The 21,330-nt window shown below is 41.7% G+C and overlaps 2 protein-coding genes across 2 annotated transcripts; one reads left to right on the forward strand and one right to left on the reverse strand.

Annotated features, from left to right (window-relative positions):
- Positions 1-9,687: 9,687 nt before the first annotated feature.
- LOC133910218 (probable anion transporter 1, chloroplastic) lies at positions 9,688-13,816 on the forward strand. The gene is made up of 10 exons (XM_062352733.1): positions 9,688-10,203; positions 10,840-10,947; positions 11,050-11,205; positions 11,560-11,775; positions 11,887-12,096; positions 12,175-12,312; positions 12,591-12,692; positions 12,793-12,858; positions 13,017-13,101; positions 13,195-13,816. The coding sequence occupies exons 1-10, from the start codon at positions 9,838-9,840 to the stop codon at positions 13,290-13,292; spliced, it is 1,545 nt and encodes a 514-aa protein (XP_062208717.1). The 5' UTR covers positions 9,688-9,837; the 3' UTR covers positions 13,293-13,816.
- Positions 13,817-14,290: 474 nt separating this feature from the next.
- Positions 14,291-19,177, reverse strand: LOC133910228 (leucine-rich repeat protein 1-like). The gene is made up of 6 exons (XM_062352744.1): positions 18,773-19,177; positions 17,404-17,475; positions 15,595-15,738; positions 15,348-15,419; positions 15,177-15,248; positions 14,291-14,634 (listed from the first exon to the last, which is right to left on the reverse strand). Exons 1-6 carry the CDS (start codon positions 18,997-18,999, stop codon positions 14,565-14,567), a joined length of 657 nt encoding a protein of 218 aa, XP_062208728.1. The 5' UTR covers positions 19,000-19,177; the 3' UTR covers positions 14,291-14,564.
- Between the last annotated feature and the right edge of the window lie 2,153 nt (positions 19,178-21,330).

The raw sequence follows: 21,330 nt of genomic DNA on the forward strand, positions 1-21,330 counted from the left end.
AGAGATCTATTGGACTAGAAGCACTAGGGACCACACCTAACTCAGAAACAAACTTTCTGATCCAAACAGCCTCCTTTGCAACTTCGGAAGCTCCAATATACTCGGCCTCCATTGTTGAATCGGCCACCATTTCTTGCTTTGAACTCTTCCAACTCATTGCTCCTCCATTGAGGCAAAACACAAAACCAGTTTGCGATCTCGAATCATCCTTGTCGGTTTGGAAGCTAGCATTGGTGTAACCATTTACAACGAGCTCTTCCTCACCTCCATAGACTAGGAACATATCTATAGTTCTTCTCAAGTACTTGAGGATATTCTTTACTGTTACCCATTGAGCTTCACCCGAGTTTGATTGGTATCTACTCGTAATACTTAGAGCATAGGAGACATCTGGGCGTGTACAAAGCATGGCATACATGATGGACCCGATAGCAGAAGCATACGGGATTGCACTCATCCTCTCGAGCTCACCAGTGGTCGAAGGACACTGACTCTTGCTGAGAGTGATGCCATGTGACATTGGCAAGAAACCTTTCTTGGAATCCTGCATATTGAACCTTTTCAATACCCTATCGATGTATGTACTTTGGCTTAATCCGATCAGCCTTCTCGACCTATCTCTATAGATCTTTATGCCCAATATGTATGCCACCTCTCCTAGATCTTTCATTGAAAAACTCTTCTGCAATGAACATTTGATAGCATCAAGCATCGGAATATCATTTCTGATCAATAATATGTAACACAAGTGCGCTCCCACTAGCCCTTTTGTAAACACAAGGCTCTTCTTCATTCTTGATGAAAACAAACCCTTTGACCACTTCATCAAAATGAAGATTCCAACTTCGAGAAGCTTGCTTCAGCCCATAGATGGACTTTTGCAGCTTGCGTACTAGCATTTTTTGAATCGACAAAACCTTCAGGTTATGTCATGTACACATCCTCACTTAGGTTTCCATTAAGGAATGCCGTTTTGACATCCATTTGCCATATCTCATAGTCATAATATGCGGCAATTGCTAGGATGATTCGTATAGACTTTAGCATTGCGACGAGCGAAAATATTTCATCATAATCAACACCTTGAATCTGCCTGAAACCTTTTGCCACCAATCGTGCTTTATAGATGCGAACATTTCCATCAACGTCTATCTTTTTCAACACATTTGCACTCAACTGCTTTGACACCATCAGGTGGATCAACTAAGTTCCAAACTTGATTATCGTGCATGGATTCTATCTCGGATCTCATGGCTCCAAGCCATCTCTCGGAGTTAGATCCCACCACTGCTTCTGAGTAGTTCTTAGGTTCATTATTGTCCAACAATAATATATCACGTGGCTCCGTGGTTAGGAACATAAACCTCTCAGGTGCATGACTAATCCTTTCTGACCGCCGTGGGGCTGGTGTCTCCACAACATGTTCTGTAATATCCAATTGTGGTTCAGTAGGAGCTAAAACACTTTCTGATGGTTCCCGAATCTCTTCGAGTTGCACCGTGCTACCATCGATATTCCTTGAGAGAAACTCTTTCTCCAGAAAAATATTGTTTCGGGCAACAAACACTTTGCCTTCTTCACGGTTATAAAAGTAATATCATTTGGTTTCCCTAGGATACCCCACAAAGAAGCATTTATCTGATTTGGGAGTGAGCTTATCTGATGTCAAACGTTTTACATAGGCCTCACAACCCCAGATCTTAAGGAAAGAAGACCGGGATGCTTCCCGATCTATATCTCATATGATGTCTTCTCTACAGCTTTAGATGGAACCCTATTTAAAGTGAACGTAGCAGTTTCTAGAGCATATCCCTAGAAGGATAATGGAAGACCATATTGGCTCATCATGGATCGAACCATGTCCAACAAAATCTGGTTCCTCCATTCGGACACTCTATTCCATTGAGGCGTCCCTGGTGGAGTCAACTGTGGAACAATTCCACATTACTTTAAATGATCACCAAACTCATGGCTCAAATATTCACCTCAATGATCAGAACGCAAAAATTTAATTGCCTTGCCAAGTTAATTTTGTGCTTCATTCTGAAACTCCTTCAACTTTTTAAATGACTCAGACTTGTGCCTCATTAGGTAGATGTAACCATATCTACTAAAGTCATCGGTAAAAGTAATGAAATACTGAAAACCACCTCTAGAGATAGAGCTCATTGGTCCACATACATCAGTATGTACAAGGGCCAACAACTCACTCGACCTCTCTCCTTGACGAGTGAAAGGCGCCTTAGTTATCTTGCCATGTAAACAAAATTCGCATGTATCAAATGATTCAAAATCAAATGAATCAAGAAGACCATCTTTATGGAGCCTCTGTATGTGTTTCTCATTTATATGACCTAAGCGATAATGCCAAATAAAAGTGGGATTCAAATCATTAAGCTGAGGTTTCTTTGTATTAATGTTATAGACAGGGACATCCTCAAGATCTAGAATATATAATCCATTCACCAATGGACAATTTTCATAGAGCATACTATTCAAATAAATCGAACAATAATTATTCTTTATTATGAAATCATATCCATCTTCTTACAAACATGAAGAAGAGATAATGTTTTTTCCCAAGGCAGGAATGTAATAACAATTATTTAATTCCAAAACTAATCCTAAGGGTAGCGATAAGGAATAAACATCGACAGCCAATGCAGCAACTTTTGCACCATTGCCGACACGAGCATCCATCTCACCTCTTGCATACTTCCTTGTCCTTTTCAGTCCCTGCAACGATGTGCAAGTATGAATCATCGATCTGGTATCAAATACCCATGAATCTTTAGGACGAGTAGCAAGATTAATTTCAATAAAATTTATACCTAAAGTGAAAGTCTTACTTCCCTTCTTCTTCTTGAGATCTTCCAAGTATAGCTTGCAGTTCCTCCACCAATCGCTAGGCTTATGGTAGTGGTGGCAAGCATCAGAAGCAGCAGGGCCAGCCTTGGACTTTCCAATAGGTTTAGGCTTTGAGCTCGAGATCTCATCTGACGCTTTAGCCTTGGCCTTGCGCTTTCTCTTCTTGCTATCTTTCTGAACCATCATCACATGACTAGAGTTTTTCTTAATACTTTCCTCAGCAGTCTTAAGCATCCTATGCAATTCAGCCATGCTCTTCTCCATGCTATTCATATGAAAATTCAAAATGAATGGCTCGAAGCTCGCAGGGAGCGACTAGAGAATTACATCCGTAGCCAACTCAAGACTAAGGGAAAAACCAAATTTTTGCAGGCTCTCAATGTAACAAATCATCTTGATCATATGAGGACTAACTGGACAGTCTTCCGTTAACCTGCACGCAAATAAGAACTTGGAGGTGTGGAACCTCTCGGCCCTAGCTTGGTTGCCTCAGAGTCCCACAATCATATCGTGAGCATCCGTGTTCTCATATTGCTTCTGAAGCTCGGAGGACATAGTAGTAAGCATGAGACAGTTAACATCGAGTGAATCATTGGTGTGCTTCTCGTAAGCCCTCCGATCAGCGGTAGATGCATTATCAGCTGGGTCATCAGGATAGGGAACCTCTAAAACATACTCCTTTTTCTCTTGTATGAGAACAATTCTCAGATTTCTATACCAATCAATAAAGTTTGTTTCAGATAGCTTTTCTTTTTCAAGAATCGAACGCAAATTAGAACTGGAATTGGCGTTAACAGTATGTGCCATGATCTACAACAGAAATAAATATGCAAAGTTTAGCACTATATTTATGTAAACCTTTCATTAATCAATTTAACAAAAGATACTCCCACTATATGTTTTGAAACCATTTTCCTCTAACGACATATAGTGGAACAAGATCCATATTCAAGTAAGTTCTAGTGAGCTTTGGCATCACTGCTAGAAATTTAGGTGACATAGGTAAGCAACATCTTACTAATCACATCCCTATGTGACTTTTGTTTGTTGGGTGGCATCGAATACCCTGTCCCCAACACTATGCCCCAAAGTCTAAAATCGTTTTAATAGCTTTGTTAAGTAAACCAATACTATACGTGTGGATATCCGACATCCACCCTAACTGGTTAAGGTAAAAGATGGCACCCTGCTTTGGCAGACCTGCCAAACAATGATCAAAACCTAAGTAGGTGCAGCTATTGGAAGGGCATCAATTATTCTTAATTTTTTTGAAGGAATCTATTCTATCATGTAAACATATCCATCTCGTAGAAAATATGAATAAACAGCATGACAAGAATATAAATAAGCATCACAAACAATCATATTAACTGTGACACAGTATGACCCCTTCACATGGTGATCTCTATCTCCATGGTCCCTGTCCTCCGATTCATCATGCTTCAAGTCTTCATGATTATGTATTAGTCTATTACACCTAATAACACTAGACAAATTACATGAGAATATGAAGCATCACATGTCAGCACCCAGGCCGTTATACAATAACATGACAGCCTTTGGCTACAATTAACCATGATAAATAGGTCATGAAAATTACAAACATGCATCACATAAGGTCATACTAGTCAACAATATTTTCTGCAAAAACGAGTTAAGCGTGGAATTGAATTCTAATGTTGCAACATCAACATGTTATCTATATAAGCTCTAGGCTCGGTCCCGCTAGCCGGTTAGTGGGTGGGGGTCGAGGGGGAAACCGCCCCCGTTGGTTTCAGGGCAGCGCCCTGAAAACCTCTTATAAATTCATAGATCGTATCTATGAAATCGCTATGAAAATCTCATCGAATTGATCATATCAAGCCGATTTCGAGTCATTCACAATGGCTCAACTTTCATTGGATCAATCATATTGATCATCGCGTGAGGTTTTTAGAAACAACGACAACACATACAACCTCAATCTACTGTTCTCCCGACCACTAAGTGGCACGCTGTCAACCCCGATGGTGATTCCAACCCGTAGGGGCAAGTCGCACGCACGGCCAGGTGGGAGATCGAGCTAATCTTTTTGGTCGTATGGTTCCATCGACTCACACCTCATTCGATCCCAATTAAACCAAACTGTGCAGCGACCAATCCATCACATAAACTGATCACTAAAATAATAGATCCAATCTATTACTACCACACATCACATATATATGACCGATCCAGATCAAAACTATGCAAGATGGCTCTGATACCACTGTTGGGGAATGGGTAAGCTACGCTAGCATAAAAAATTCTACCACATTAACCTAGGAAATCATGCTAGTAGGAGATCATAGATTGTTACCGCTCGAGCAACTTCTCAATCAGATCCATGACCAGCCCCGCTCAAGTGGTCACTCTCCTCAACCAACTCCGAGCAAGTGGTCGTACTCCTCGACCAACTCTGAGCAGACGTTCGTGCTCATCGACCAACTCCAAGCAGGTGGTGGTGCTCCTCGACCAACTCCGAGCAGATGGTCGTGCTCCTCGACCAACTCCTCTAACAACTCACATTCAACTCACCGAGAATATCAGCGCTACAATAGCAACAGTGCCTCTACGGTATCCACACGTACTGGACAGAAACGCCAAGCGCCGATATGCTAGCACCGCACGCGCGGCTAGTGTTTTGGGAGATCGTGCGGAAGTTTGTGGCTTGGGCTTCGGAGTGGCTCAACCTTGGCACACTCTACCCACGCCTCTCCTTATATAGAGCTTGTCAATGGGCTCTCACGTTGGAAGCCCTTTAGGACTCTAACTTCTCATGGATCACAATCCATTCAAAACCCATATACGAATCCAATTCGCATGTTTTGTTCCAACCCATTAAGTGTGTAAACCGTTAGGTTTATGTACAAACAGCTATGACTCGAAAATCCTTTCCAAACCGAAATCAATAGCGGTCCCCAGCAGGACATGTTGACTCCCGAGTATACATAAAAGATCATATCGGCTGACCTTTGATATACACATGCACCGTTCCCTTCGCCTCATGATACCAGTCAAGCTCAAGGCGAGATATGTGCCACCCTTGTGATAGCCCGACCATTCACTCAATCAAGTAGTGGATTTATCATAATTAACTCTTTAATCGTATTGGTATGGCTATGTACTTTCTCAATCCAACTACCTCGAGGGGCCCAAAGATATCTCTCCCGTTATCAAAGAGGGACAAATTCCATCTTGATCACTCATACCCCACGATATGTTTCATGACAAACCCGAAAACTACCTTTATGACTACCCAGTTACGAGATAGCGTTTGACAGCCTCAAAGTATACCACTACACATTCTGGGAATCAATGACGATCTCAGGTCTAAGGATCCTGCATGTACACCATTTGAGACCAGAGATATGCGACTAGGGATATGCGACTAGGGATATGCGACCAGGGATAAGTGACCAGGTCTAAGGAATCAATACATGTGCTGGTCTTATGTATCATCACAATGATATGCAACCAAGGATCGACTAAGAATAACATCATGATATAAACAAAGAGTTTTATGAACAAGTCACATACTTGCCAATCAATATAAATGATAATCACTCTTGGAATAACACATTATTCGGTAGTACATGAACGCAGACGTGTGATACAACCATCTCTATGATTGCCTTAGGGCATCACCTTCAATAAATGCAAATAGTTGCTCACTTCTTTTTTTACCCCTTAGACCAGGGCCCTGTTGAAATTCAGATAAATGGTACTTTTTCACTTTGCATGGAGATAGAAAACCCTTCCAATTATGATAACTTGAATCCACAAAGTAATACTTTCCTAAACATAAAATATGAAGTGTTCGAAATAGAGATGGTGTTAGAAATACTTTCATTAACATGAAACACATTGAATGAATGAGTACCTTTTGGAGGGAATGTAAACTTTACATTTCTTTTTCTTTTTCAAGATAAAAAAGGTAGAACAATATCAATTATTTGTAGAATAGTGATTCCTTGGCTTTCATAGAAAGCATAGGAACATCAACATGAGAATATCGATTATTAGGGTCCTACCATGAAGGTCAAAACATGGCAGCCCACATCTACAAGAACAAGTTTTTGCAAGGTTATCATTGTGATTTCTAATCAGAGTCATCCTGCTGGAATTTTTTATTTTTATATCTTTGAAATATAAAAATTGCAAATATATGCTTTCGTTTTGAAATTTTGCAATTCTATGCTCATGTCGCCTGTTGAAATTTTACAATTCTATACTCTAGCATCCTTCCAATAGGTGATGGGTTTTAAAAAAAATGTAGCATTGCAATGCTCTCAAAATTTAAAACATTATCGAAATAGATATGAAAATTTTTGAAAAAAAAAATTGTGGTGCAGAGGATTTCTATAATCTAGGCTCCAAACAATGATTAGGTTATGTAGGTCTAGAATTGAAATGAACGAGATGTCGCCTAGAGGAGGGTGAATAGGCGATTCCTAAAATTTAAAAACTTTGCAGCGGATTACTGAATCCGAATACTCCGAGTTAATCTAGAGACTTCGGGTTATACAGAACCCGGACACTCCGGCCTTATCCAGATAGTCCGGATTATACAGGAATTTGAAACTTATGAACTTTCGAGTAAATCTAAGTGATTTTATAAGTTACCACAGGTTCTAAAAGAAGTCTAAATACCTTGTCACCAACAACCTGCAGTTGCACGCACACAAACACGTAGATCGGGAAAATCCCCAAAGATTAACTAAAACAAGTAAATGAGCAACAAAGTAAAGAAGTCAAGGATTTGTTCCCGAAGTTCGGTCACTTCACAAAGAGGTGACTACGTCTCCGTTGAGGAGCTTACAAAGAGTCGGTTCTTTTCCAACTCTTTTCTCTCCCAAGCGACCACAAATATCAAGCGAGGGTTCTTACTCAAATCAAATGGGGTAATACAAACTTCTCGGGGCACTCCATAAACTTGGGTGCTCTCCGGGTGACGCCTTGCCGTCTAGGAGCTCACACCTCCAAGAGAAAAAGAATACGAATCGAAAGCTTGGCGATGACCTCAAGTGCTCAAGAGTGGATTTTTGCTTTCTAGTACTTAATCTTACTTCCCAAAACCTATTCTCCAAATCTTGCACAAATTAAAGCTCTAGAAGAGTTAGCAGGGCTATTGAATAGCTTTGAATGTGTTTGTCCACGAGTTGGTTCAGCAGCTACTCAAGAGGGGGATTGTGGGGGTATTTATAGCTCACTTCAAAAAACTAGCTGTTACAGTGTATTTTGAACTGACCCGGAGGATCCGGGTCCACTCGGAGACTCCGAGTAATACAGGGGAACGTCGGCAAAAATACTGTCAAGAGCCTCTCCGGAGGGTCCAGAGACACCAGAGTTCGGAGTATCCGGGCCAACCCGGAGACTCCGGGTTAAGCACTTAAGGTCTATCCGAGACTCTCTGGCGGAGTCTCACTCGGAGACTCCGTTCACAAATAGAACTCCGGAGTATCCGGGCTAACCCGGAAACTCCGGGTTGAGCTTCTCAAACTCAAACCGTGACTCTCTGCAAGAGTCTCACTCGGAGGCTCCGACCACATACCAGACACCGGAGTATCCAAGCTAACTCGGAGATTCCGGGTTGAGTTTCTCAAACTCAAACCGAGACTCTCTGCTGGAGTCTCACTCGGAGGCTCCGACCACCTGAACAGAGTTTAGAGTATCCGGGTTCACCTGGAGACTCCGGGCTCAGACAACTAAACCCTTTTCCTGGTGCCCGTGGGTGAATATGTCTCTCAACTTTTGGTTCTAAAAGGATATTTTGAGCACTGAGACACCTTCAAGACTATCAACATGTATCCCTCTTGATAGTATGGCTATCCTTAACTCAAATTCAAAATAAAATGAATTAAAGCCTATTGAGTAACTACACGTCATTTCTCTTTTCTTTTTGAGGGACGTCAACATCTCTTAACCTAACCAATAGGACTTAAAACTTGTTCATAACTTCAGCAAACCTATTAGTCTCTTAATCGTTTGTCATCAATAAGTCAAAACCCACGTAGGGGGCCTAGATACACTTTTAAGAATATCTTGTTGGGACTTAGACAGCCAAACGCCACAAGGACGGTGGCCAATTCTACCTACGGCAAGCAACACAAGGCGTGTCTGGGTACTGAGCTGGTTGTATGGCTTCGCGCGCGTCAACCGTCATGTGGGCAGATACAACAAGAAATAAATTCTTTACAACTATGCTATAGATACATTCTCTTGCAGCACCGTTTGGATGGTCGTCACTTGTTCTCAATGTGGATTTCAAAGCGGTGGTGAGATAGACTCTAAGTTAATCATATATGTATGATAATTTTTTATTTAGATAAAATTCACCTGAGGATAAAAAAAGATATGTAGATAGTGCTATGGTGCTGAGACGTATCCATGCATAGAATTTAGAGTAAATTTCAAAAATATATAATTATTTTGATATATTTTACAGAAAATTATAACATCTGGTGTTTATTTTAAAAATAAATAATTATTTTAATATATATTAAAAAAGCTATAACTTTCTTACTCTGAGTCCATCGGTTGCAGAGGATGATAAGTAGGTTTACAGTGAAAAAATTGTAATTTTCTATAACATGTATCAAAATAGTTATAAGTTTTTTAAATAAGCACTAATTTTTTTTACATGTGTTAAAATAATTATATGTTTTTAAAATTTAATCCAGAATTTATTACCGGTACAACGCCCGGCGATTTTCCCCCGAGCCCGCGGTCCGGCGCGCGACAGCCATTCGAATCCCGAGGCGGTCGCGATGGCCACACCGGAGACGGAACCCGTCCCCCCTCCACGGAGCGGTCGCCACGCTTCTCCCGTTCCACTCGGGGAAAAAAAATATCTCGGCCACCACCGCGCGCGGAGCCTCGTGTGCGCCGCTTGCTTGCCCATCGCGCCTCCGCTTGCTTGCCCCCGCGCGCTCCTGCTTAGCTGCAGCCATGCTCCTCCACCTGCTGCCGCTCTCCTCCTGCCTCTCCTTCCCCGCGCCGCCGTTCCGCTCCAGCGCCGGCGCCGGCGCCGGCGCCGGCCTGCGGCTTCGGGCCGGGGGAAGGGCCAGGAGGCGGGCGCTCCGGGAGACGGACTTGCAGCCGGAGACCCCTCCGCGGGGGCGCCGCGGCCGCGAGGAGCATGCGGCGGGGAGCGGGAAGGACGACGGAGCGCTGCTGGAGTCGGTGAAGAGGCTGCTGCTCGCTGACGAGGCGGAGGGAGATGCGGCGGAGTCAGAGGAGCAGGGGCAGTTTCCGAAGCGGTGGGCCATCGTCTTCCTCTGCTTCTCCGCCTTCCTCCTCTGCAACATGGACCGCGTACGTGCCGCCTCTGCCTACTCGTCAGCCTTCAGTCTTCACATCACCTGGGCCTCGGTCAATGCTCTGTATATGTTGCTTGCTTGACTTGGACGGCACGAACGATCAAACCGACGGGCGCCATTGTAGTTCCCACACGACCCCACGATCTTCTGCTACCTGCTAGTGGGTTATTCCAGGATCGGGTAATTCTGCAAGGCGTCTAGGATGGTGCCATGTAGTTTAGCTCATTTATTCAGAAACTAGAAGTAATCCAGGGAACCCAACAGCAAGCCAATTGTAATTAGTGGCACAACTTGCTAATCTTTCACCGTGTGCACAAGTACAATGCGACCTATTGTGCCCTTTAATATTTATTACCCCCATAACAAAATGCATTTTTTCCTAGCGAAATAATAGAAATGTTTAATTACCACAATTCTTTTGGGGGTTATGTGAACATTTTCGTTCTTACTGCTTTTGTTCGAATGCCCTAGTTACAAAATTACATGTTCTTGTTATCACCTATATCAATTGGAAACCAAAGGTAAAATGCAGAAACAATTGTGATCACAGATCACAGCAATAGTTTTCAAGGGGTGCGTGCATAGTGGTGTCTCTTGGTTTGCGAGAGGTTTATGTTAACATCACTTGCAGGTAAACATGAGCATTGCTATTCTGCCTATGTCCGCAGAGTTTGGTTGGAACCCGCAAACTGTTGGTCTCATTCAGTCTTCCTTCTTCTGGGGTTATCTTCTAACTCAGGTCAGTAAGAAAGAGCTATTCTCGATTCATGCAGAAAATCTGCATCTAGGGTGAACGACCCGTAGTTTTTTCCATATAATCTTTATCCCATCATCATTGCAGATAGCTGGAGGAATATGGGCAGATACTGTTGGTGGGAAGACTGTCCTTGGTTTCGGTGTGATTTGGTGGTCCATAGCCACAGCTCTTACACCCGTCGCGGCAAAGCTTGGATTGCCATTTCTTCTTGTTGTGCGGGCTTTCATGGGAATTGGTGAGGTAAGCCTTGATTAGCCACAGACTTACATCCACTCCTTTCTGATACAAGTTCATACACTTCTTAATGGCATAAAATGATGTAAGAATTCTAATGTACAGAGACCAAATTCCCTTGTGCTTGTCCCTTTTCTACGAAGTAATTACCCTTGCTTAATTAAAATGGCCATAAGGATGAAGTTAGTAGTTCTACAACTTCTGAAAAATAGATTAACATGGTGCTCATGATCCTGTCTCCACTTCGCCAGCTACGCACAAATTTCTTTCTGCTGCTTAGTTCTCCATCATTTGTTGTTGATATTCTTTATGCAGCTTGGTCTGGTATTGATGTAATAAACGTATACATTCTTTCCCCAGGGGGTTGCCATGCCTGCAATGAATAATATTCTCTCGAAATGGGTTCCTGTATCTGAGAGGAGCAGATCATTGTCTCTTGTGTATAGTGGAATGTACCTAGGGTCAGTGACAGGACTTGCTTTTTCCCCCTTACTGATACATAAGTTTGGTTGGCCATCAGTCTTCTATTCATTCGGGTCTCTAGGGGTTGTTTGGTTCACGACATGGGCAAGCAAGGTATTTTGTCTTCAAGTGTTATTTGTACATACGAAATTCGTCCAGTGTTGGGAATATTGTCCTCCAATTTCTTTGCATCATCTCTGAATTTTATGGCACGTTTCTTTTAAGGCATATAGTTCCCCACTTGAGGATCCTGGAATCAGTGCTGCAGAAAAGGAGCTTATTACTAGTCAAAGCACAGCAGGCGAGCCTGTTAAAACAATTCCATGGAGACTAATATTATCAAAACCACCTGTTTGGGCGCTTATAGTTTGTCATTTTTGCCATAACTGGGGAACTTTCATTTTGCTCACATGGATGCCTACATACTACAACCAGGTTATACTAAATATCAGATTTTCCATCTGAGGATCCTGAATTTTTACCATTTGTATATTAAAAGTTTCTTTGAAATAGGTTCTGAAATTCAACCTCATGGAATCCGGACTTATTTGTGTTCTTCCCTGGTTCACGATGGCAGTCTCTGCAAATGTTGGTGGTTGGATCGCAGACACACTTGTCAGTAGAGGTGTATCTGTGACAACGGTTCGAAAGGTAAAGCATTACCTTGGCTTCAACTTACTAAAATTGGGAGCCAACTTTTTTGCACAAATCCTGAATTTTACTCTTTCCACAAGGAGCTATCGAATTGAAACTGTGTGATGAAAAAAGTAATAATCACTGTACATTAGCGAAGACTATAGTCAAGTTGTATGAGGGCATATAAATCAGTAGATTGCGGGGAACTGTGAAGTTAACCTTTTTTAGTATGCATCCAGTGGACGGACAAATTTTCTTTTCCATTGCTTCTAATGTGTTTTCACCTCTTTCAGATCATGCAATCAATCGGATTCTTGGGACCAGCATTTTTTCTAACTCAACTAAGCCATGTCAACTCACCCGCCATGGCTGTGTTGTGCATGGCTTGTAGCCAGGTGATTGTCCATCTTGCTTCTTTTCTGTTGTTTTTTTTCAAGTTTTATAATTACATGCTAAGTATAATATGTTGATTGTGTTCCGCTTTTCCATTCTCAGGGAACTGACGCATTCTCGCAATCTGGTCTATACTCAAACCATCAAGATATCGGCCCTCGATACGCTGTAATCTCTTCAACTCTTCCTCCATGTTTTATAGCACAACCTTTAATTACACAAGGAAGTCATAGCCTTATTTTATTTCAATGCACGAAGTTCTGAAACCTAGAATATAAGCGAATCCATGACGTGCTAAATGGTGGTTGCCTTCTCCCGTCTCTCAGGGTGTACTACTTGGTCTTTCCAACACGGCCGGGGTTTTAGCAGGTGTATTTGGCACAGCAGCAACAGGATACATCTTGCAGCATGGTTTGGCCTAATCTCACTATCTTGCATTGCATACTAGCAATCCGTTTTAAAGCCCAGCTTGCTTGATGAATGTCACCCCCTAAAAAAATGCAGGTTCTTGGGATAACGTCTTCGAGGTATCAGTAGTGCTCTATCTGGTTGGGACTTTGGTATGGAATTTATTCTCAACCGGTGAGAAGATTCTTGATTGAAGTGTGTACATAGCGTGCTTACAGTTCAAGGTGATAAATCCATCCCGGTTCGACAACTTACCCCATGGATACAGTTCAAGATAACAAATGTGTCGTTTTGCAACTCAACTCTTGGAAGAGAGGCAACAGCAGATTGAAAGCTCTAATACATGAGATTCCCAACACAAGAAGCATCAAACTCCGTTCAATCCAGGATGTTACTTGGTTGCACTGGTGCCCCGGTAACAAGACACTTGTGGAAATTTGCAAAATGAAGCATGGGTGAGTTGAGCAATGCACGTCTTGCTGTACATGCTACTGTATATTGTGTTGAGCATTAGGATCCTTTACAGCATAGCAGATGAATTCAGCATTCATCATACACCCTGGTATATTTTTTTACTTGTTATTCTTTTTCTCTGGAATTGCTTGTTTCTGTAACAGCTCAACGTAGATCAAAATAAGAAAACTGGGGAAGGGGATACTACTAACGCGCTCAACATTTGATGAATGATTATGTATTTACCATTTCAGTTTTGACCACAGCGAAGTGTTATCAATACTCAATACTTTGTATGATACAACTTCCTCAAAATGGAAGTGTAGTTTCCTCTGAAATGTTTGCCCTGGGAAGTGCTGCATCGAAGAGGATTTGAGACACTGTTTTGAATGCACAATTCATACACGTTAAGTTGAGCAAAACAAGTTGTCAAGATGTTGTGAAGCTTGTTGATTGCCTAGCTTAAGTTTGCATAGCGTTAATTACTCAAAGAAATATATTGCCATAGTGCTAACACTGCTACAAACGCGGCTAATCTGCGTCTGTAGTATTCGTGAAAAGGCCCAGGCGCAAGCCCAGCAGAAACTACAGAGCCCAGCCTACCATGTTACTCACGCTGCAGCAAGCCCAAGCCCAAACGGCATCTGAACAGAACAACAAGCAGTACGAGGTAAACTCATCCAAAAAAAGCATTACAAGACCAAAGCAGAAAATTATCAAATGATACGACGACCACTGGTGAGGGAAAATGGCAATAAATATTAACGGCTCCAGTTCATCGAGCAACCATACAGTACGTGACATTGTCAGTTCAGTGGCCCATCAGTCCAAGAGGGTCTTAACCGAACGCTACAAACATTTCGCAAATACTATCTACACTGCGTGAGCTGCCACCTTGTGTTCTACTTGCAGGCACGCTACAGGCTACCAGACATACTTTTCCACCAGGTGCCCCAACAAAGTTAATCCGCTGACATCTATATCGCGCAAGCGACGTGAGAAGCCTGGCACTTTCAGCAGTTCGTGTCATACATTGCGAGCCCTTGCAACTCCGGGCCTTCCAATCTTGGATTATTGTCGAAGCTGCAGGGAGACAAGATTGGCTTAGAAACAACACGGTCAGGACAAATGAGTGGTTCGTATTCACATTCCAGCTATCTCAAGTGACAGCAGTCATCCTTGGGAAATTGAAAAGAAATAATCACTTTGCAAATCATTTAATGCGTCACTTAATCCTCATTCGGCATACAAATGAATCAAATAGATAATAGCTGTAGATCTAAGTCAGATACTGCGGCACGGATGGTATAATTCATAGAAGATAATGGTAGCTTTGAGTATACCACTTTTATCTGACATGCAAGAATATATGAGTAAGAATGTAAGATAACAACCAAAGCAGTATTGGTACAAAAGATATCTGTAAATTTCAAATCAGACAAAAACTTTAGTTGAGATTCCACATAAATCAATTTGATAGCTTGAAGTGGTAATGGTTTTTAGCTGATGGAATAGCATGGCTAATGGCCCTTGTCCTCTTATATATGCAGAACATTAGATAAGGAAAGAAGCAAGTAAATCAGTGCATTTAATAGATGAATTGACAAGGAGTCTGTAGATCATACTTGCTCAAGGGTATGTGCTCAAAAGGCCCACTAGTTGGGATTGTGCCACAAAGATCATTGTTTGAGGCATCTCTGGAAGCATGCACGCACAAGATCAAGTATTGTCATTCACATGTACAGAAAAAAAAACATGTAATTCAGCAAATTCATAACTGGAAGCTGAACACTTACATCACTTTGAGGCTAGAGATTTTTGTCAGTTCCCTTGGAATTGGACCACTCAAACGGTTGTCATTAAGTCGCCTATAAAATCATAAAAAGGTGAGAAAATATATGGGTTGACAAATATGATATCTAGTGCCATAGACTGTAAAGAATACTAAAGAAGTGATGTTTGCATATTATATATTTAAAGGAAAACAGTGCAGATGCAAACTTGGCTGCGTACTTGTGTTAGAACTAATGTATGGGTACTCACAGGAATACTAAGGATTTCAGCTTGCCAAGTTCTTTCGGTATGGTCCCTGTGATGTTGTTGTTATACAGGTCCAAGCTGATAAGGCTCTTCAGATTCCCAAGCTCAGCTGGGATAGCGCCCTGAACATTATTTTTGTAGAGTTCTCTGCAACAATTTAGGAATATGCCAGAGCACTAATATGAATGCAAAGTTCAATCACCGGTGAATTCTAAAACACAGTTGAAAGTTAAATAGATGATCAATGCAGTTATTGAGAGTATTAGATGACCAAAGCATATACTATAAAACAAAATGAAACTATTTGTGTATCATAATGCAACGTCGTCGAAAGACTTAATGATAAAAGATCAGATGACAATAAATGTGAACAAACAGCTCACTGGGAAAACTACTGAAATATCTGGTTTATCTCTGGTTTCCACCAATGAGATTGATCATGCCAGTATCCTAGCCAACTAAGTTGCAGAAGAAATGAATAAAGGGACCTATGGGAGGAAGTTTTTGGTGCTACTTTTGTTAGCATTGCATATATGTTGATGATACGGTGTGGCCATGTGGCCATGTCGGTGTTCTCAGCAGCGAGACTAGGGCAGTATGGGTGAGTGGATTGGAGCGAAGGGGATAGCGAAACAGTAGCTGCGGTCTGCCGCTCTCGTCGCCAGACTGCAGCTCTTCCGCAGCCACGGCAGGAGACTCTGGCATAACCAATTTAGGAGGAGTTTATTTCTTGCTTGCCTCTCAAACTAACGGCAACTACAGCCTTTACAGATCAGGCCTGGTACATGATAAGGAAGGAGTAACAAATCTCCCAACTGAAAAGGAAACTAATTGATTTATTTCCTAACAAACGAAATCTCCTCCAATCCTTTTTCTTTGCGGCCAAGTTTAGCCACTATAATGCGCCGACGTTCCTTTGGCGCGGCGCCTGTAGACACGTCCAACAAATGTGTCGACAACAGTTGCAATACATCTGCCATTTTGCCAGCTTTTAGATTTGGTTTATTTTCTCTGTAAATGAAATGTCAGCATCATTTCTCCTGCTCGCTCAAAATTAAGAGCTCCAGTGGTTTTCTACTGTCCCTTTATAAAGGAAAGTACAATACTGGAATATGATGTAAGAAGACAACTGGTAATTCAGTATCCTATGTAATCCCACCTACCATAGATAAGGAAAAATAAACTATTAATTTGCACAGTTTTCCCTGAATTAAATTCACTGAGCAATTTTTTCAAAGTACTAACAATTACAGATGCGAACAGTTCATAAATAGGAATAAAAGGAGTAAACAATCAGTTCTTCTGCTGGTGGACACGATGTAACTGTCTAGTATAACAACAGTATACCATGTTCAGGTATCTTTTTTCCCAACTGTACTATATTCTAGTTTTCTGGTGATGCAAGAGGCAACTTTTTTCCTATCATTCAGAGCCTACTATAAAATCTATTTAAATGGACTTCATTAAAACTCTCTAGCACAAATATCAGTAGGATCCCTTCACAGCTCACACATGCATCATATGCATATAGTCCTTACAGGACTCCAAGTTCCAAAACCTCTGATAAAAAATCGCATGAGAGAAAATGCAAATGGAATTGGGAAAGCAGGACTAAGCTAGTTCCTCTTCTTACATGAAAAGTCATTGATACTATATTTGTCACTAACTATATACAAATGCAAATTGATCCAGGACGTTTTCTAGTTTATCCATTGTCACAGCAATTTTTTGCAAATTAACTTTATGTTGTAATGGCGTGAACTCGACTAAAAAAGGATAAAAGAAAGGAAAATAATGTTTAGTCGGACTCACAGATATTGCAGGTGCTCAAGGTGCCCCAGTTCAGGAACAAGACGGCCTGACAAATTTGAGTTACCCAAATCCCTACAAGATAAACAAGTGTAAGAAAGTAATGAACGTAATTATACATCTGGAAAGAAACAGAAAGCAGCAACTGCTCATGTCATGGCCATTTCATACAGATAAATACAGAAACAAAAGCACATCGGCTCGACTAAGACTCGGCATTATTTGAGTAAAGAAAGCCCATAAATGTCAATTAGGAACATAGATTAGGCAATATTTGTTGCTAAGTTAAGACAATACATCAGCAGTAGCACAACTATTCCATACACCCTTGTCTTCTCATATCAGTATATTGTATCAGAAAGTTGTAACAAACCGTTAGCTTGAGATCAAAGAAGTAGCTGGTGCTTAAGTATAAATTTCAGTGGTTGAAACTTAGTAAGATAAATTTAGTGTCCTAAGGCCTATAACATACTGTGTTGTATTATTATGATATGCACTTGTATAGACAGCAGAATGAAGTGACAGGCTATCCCTTTGTTTCTTATAAAGAGAAAAATAACTAATATATTGGCCCTTGTAGTCACAGGGAAAAAACAAAAAGGAAGGCTTGCACGTTTTGCTATAAACAAATGGTGTCATCCTGAAAGTTGCATTAAAAGAAACCATTTCCATGAAGCAACTGCTTTCAGCAACCAAAAAGATATGATAGATACCTTTGACATGATTACGTAGCACACTGCTAATCTACTTGTACAATGAAACTACGAAAGTGGTAGCATTTAGCAACAGCTAAGCACAAAGTTGCATGCCTTGATCGCGTGATTACAGTAGAGCTTGAACCAAAATACAACGAACGTCTATCTAATTGAACATATTTTTGACAAGTACACCAGAGGGATACGTAACTATTTGACGAGCATTTAAGTGCTTAAAGTCAGTTATTAAAAAAATTTGTCACGAGAAAGGGAGGTCCAAGGCCCTCTTAGGACTCCGGGGCACACCGCCCTTGCGCGATTACATGACTAGAATGCGAGTATTATCAACTGACAGGTGACCAACAAAAAAATATCGGGTCAGTTAATGCTTAATTCCATCGCAGAATAACGATTTGGGAGCTTGTCCTATTCGTCCAGATATTTCACTGCGTAGCGCATACATATGGATACGGTATGCCAATACCAACATGATGATATGCACACCTGAAATAGACACTTACTTCCAAGTTCCAGAAACAAAAGCATCACATCATGCAAGATGGAACGCGCCTACCGAACTCGATACCATTGCAATTAGCAAGTGCATTTAACCACGGAACCAAGAAACGGAAGAAGCCGGGAGTGTGAGGAGCCGAGGAGAGGGCCGGGGAGCTCACACGCGGGTGACGCGGTTGTCGCGGTTGCAAGTGACGTGGAACCAGGTGCAGGGGTTGACCAGTGTGGGGTCCCAGCTCTGCAGCACGCCCCGTGGGTCCGCGAGCGCGCGTCGCAGCGCGTACAGAGCGTCGCCCTCGGAGTTGGACGCCGACGCAACGGAGGCCGGCGACAGCAAAGCCGCCGCGACCACCAGCGCCGCCGCCGCCGCTGCCGCCGCCCAGGCCATCGAGCTTACTTGCTAGCTAGGGTTTGAAGAGGAATCGGCGAAGGGAGGAGTGGGGAAAGTGGCGAAGTGGGGGGGAGCGGGACTGTGGTGAACTGTGACTCTGTGAGGAGGAGCTGAAGCTCGGAAGTGGAGCCGGTTATGATTCTTGGTCGCGGGGATCTTCTGCGGTGTACAGACCACATGGTGCGGGTGGGGGTACTGTGCTAGTAACCCAGTATTCAATATTCATCGTCTTGCTTGCTTAATAGAATTTCAATCTCCAACCAATTAATAAGTTTTCTTATGTGTTAGTTTTTCTTAGATCATCTCCAATCATATTCCCTTCATTTCGTTTCCTTCCCGATTTCTTTTTCCATTTTCGTTCTCTTTATTTTCTCTCATCTTCAACAACTTCTCTTCGAGGAAAATCGCAAAGGAAAAGAAGAGAGAATCTCGTCCTGAAAGAAATGAATCTGAGAATCCCGTCGTGACAGGAACCGTGAAGGAAAACCGTTGGATCGCTGAAGAAAACGAAAATCCTTTCACAACAATGGGAATATGACCCTTGAAGAAAAACTGTTGGAGCTAGTCTTATAGCTTTTTTTCACTCATGGTAGGTGCATTCGGTCTCCCTACTAAATGCTTCTAAGCAACACAATATATGCTTGGAGTGCATAAAAAAACGGTTCCTTCTCTGTAAGATAGTCATCGAGGTTCACTGAATGATGCTCTCTTTCTGTTTTTAGTTCGGTAGTGATTATTCTTATTATTGCATCATAATTAGGGTTTGTCTAGATCTGTTCTCAACGAGTTCTCTCGTATTCTAAGTCATAAAATCCTTGTCAAATAAATTTATCGTAATATGACTATGTCGTGGATCACAATGAGTGTCTATGGTCCTACCTGATTAGGTTTGTTATCTATTGTTGGTCTGGCTCCTTGCTGAGAACTTAATCTGGTTCGAGATTTCTACCTTTCCCTCAAAACCTTCTCTTGATGTACTCCCTCCCCCTCCTTATATAGTCGAGGCAGAATAGTCATATCCTACTCGGAAACCCTGAGCGTATGCTTCCTAGATTGTATTTCTCCCATACTTTGAGAAGATCCTTCCTAGATTGTATTTCTCACATACTTTGAGAAGATTCCTTCTTAATATGTGAATGATTTCTATATAGAACATGATGAACTGTCTGAAATATCGACATATATCTTATTTATTCCATGGTGGTTGTAAAGCCTACCGTATCGGGTTAATGATACATGTACAGTGTATACTTATTATAAGTATATATCATATTTATAGTAAATGTATAATTTATTAATTACATATTTCTCATTAGCTAGTCCTCTAATTCTACTCAGAAGAGGGTAACTAAATTATATCAAGCATTTGACCTTACTATAACTCATGTAATCAAGAAAATTCTTCGAAAAAATGTCCTTCCTAGTCGGGAATTACTTCCGAACGCATCGAACCTATCCTAATCGAGAAATCCCTCTCATCGAATAGGATTCTAGACCTAGATAATCAGGAAATTACTTTTGATTGTAGAAGCCCAAATGTCGCCTCCTCTTTTTCTACATCCTCAGGAAATATTTCATTAAATGCGCACGACTTCTGAAGAGAGGCGGAACAAGTATGACATCTAAAAAGGTGTTTCAGAATTCAAACTGCCACTGACACTGTTAGCCTGGAGCGATAGCACCGGTGCCCGTTATGGAAAAGTCACACAACTTCCTCTCCTTAGAAATAGGAAAGGATCTGAACGTTATCAGCATCCTGCTTTCATGTCTCTCAAACTCTTGCCTTCAAACTACAAACTCTTCCTTTTATTTCAACCTCCAGCCCCAAAATTCTCCAATGACGATCTCAAGAAACCTGTGGGCGACATTAGAGATGTCAGAAGCCCACATTAGAAAGTTGGAGAAGGACAAAATGATCACCCCCAGAAGTTTGATCCCCTGGCAATCGGTAGAGGGAGAGGAGATTTCGAGCCTATATACTGGAGAGATTGTGGTGTTCAAGGCTTTCTTCTATTGTGGTTTTTGTCTCCCTACCTCAGATCTCCTCAAGCAAATCCTCAACTTTTACAAAATCGAGCTCATCTACCTTAACCCCAATTCCATCAAGATGTTGAACATCTTCACTTGCCTCTGCGAGGCTTTTGTAGGGGTGAAGCCTGTCTTATAGCTCGTCCACTGCTACTATTACCAGCTAAACCATCTCTCGACTAGGGGAGTAGCAGGTTCCACTGGCTTCCGTCTCCATGATGGCCTTGTTGGCAAATACATCGACATCATAATGAAGTTATCGTGGTTGGGATGGCGTAGGACGTGGTTCTACCGTGAGTG

The sequence above is a fragment of the Phragmites australis genome, chromosome 1 (assembly GCF_958298935.1).
Source record: "Phragmites australis chromosome 1, lpPhrAust1.1, whole genome shotgun sequence".
Taxonomy (NCBI): Eukaryota; Viridiplantae; Streptophyta; class Magnoliopsida; order Poales; family Poaceae; genus Phragmites; species Phragmites australis.

Excerpts from the sequence above, each read along its gene's own strand:
- LOC133910218 (XM_062352733.1), top strand. The coding sequence starts at position 9,838 with ATGCTCCTCCACCTGCTGCCGCTCTCCTCCTGCCTCTCCTTCCCCGCG. Across the intron at positions 10,204-10,839 it reads TCCTCTGCAACATGGACCGC|GTAAACATGAGCATTGCTAT; the intron begins GTACGTGCCGCC and ends CATCACTTGCAG. Across the intron at positions 10,948-11,049 it reads GGGGTTATCTTCTAACTCAG|ATAGCTGGAGGAATATGGGC; the intron begins GTCAGTAAGAAA and ends TCATCATTGCAG.
- LOC133910228 (XM_062352744.1), bottom strand. The coding sequence starts at position 18,999 with ATGGCCTGGGCGGCGGCAGCGGCGGCGGCGGCGCTGGTGGTCGCGGCG. Across the intron at positions 17,476-18,772 it reads GACAACCGCGTCACCCGCGT|GGATTTGGGTAACTCAAATT; the intron begins GTGAGCTCCCCG and ends TTTATCTTGTAG. Across the intron at positions 15,249-15,347 it reads ATCTCTAGCCTCAAAGTGAT|AGATGCCTCAAACAATGATC; the intron begins GTAAGTGTTCAG and ends GCATGCTTCCAG.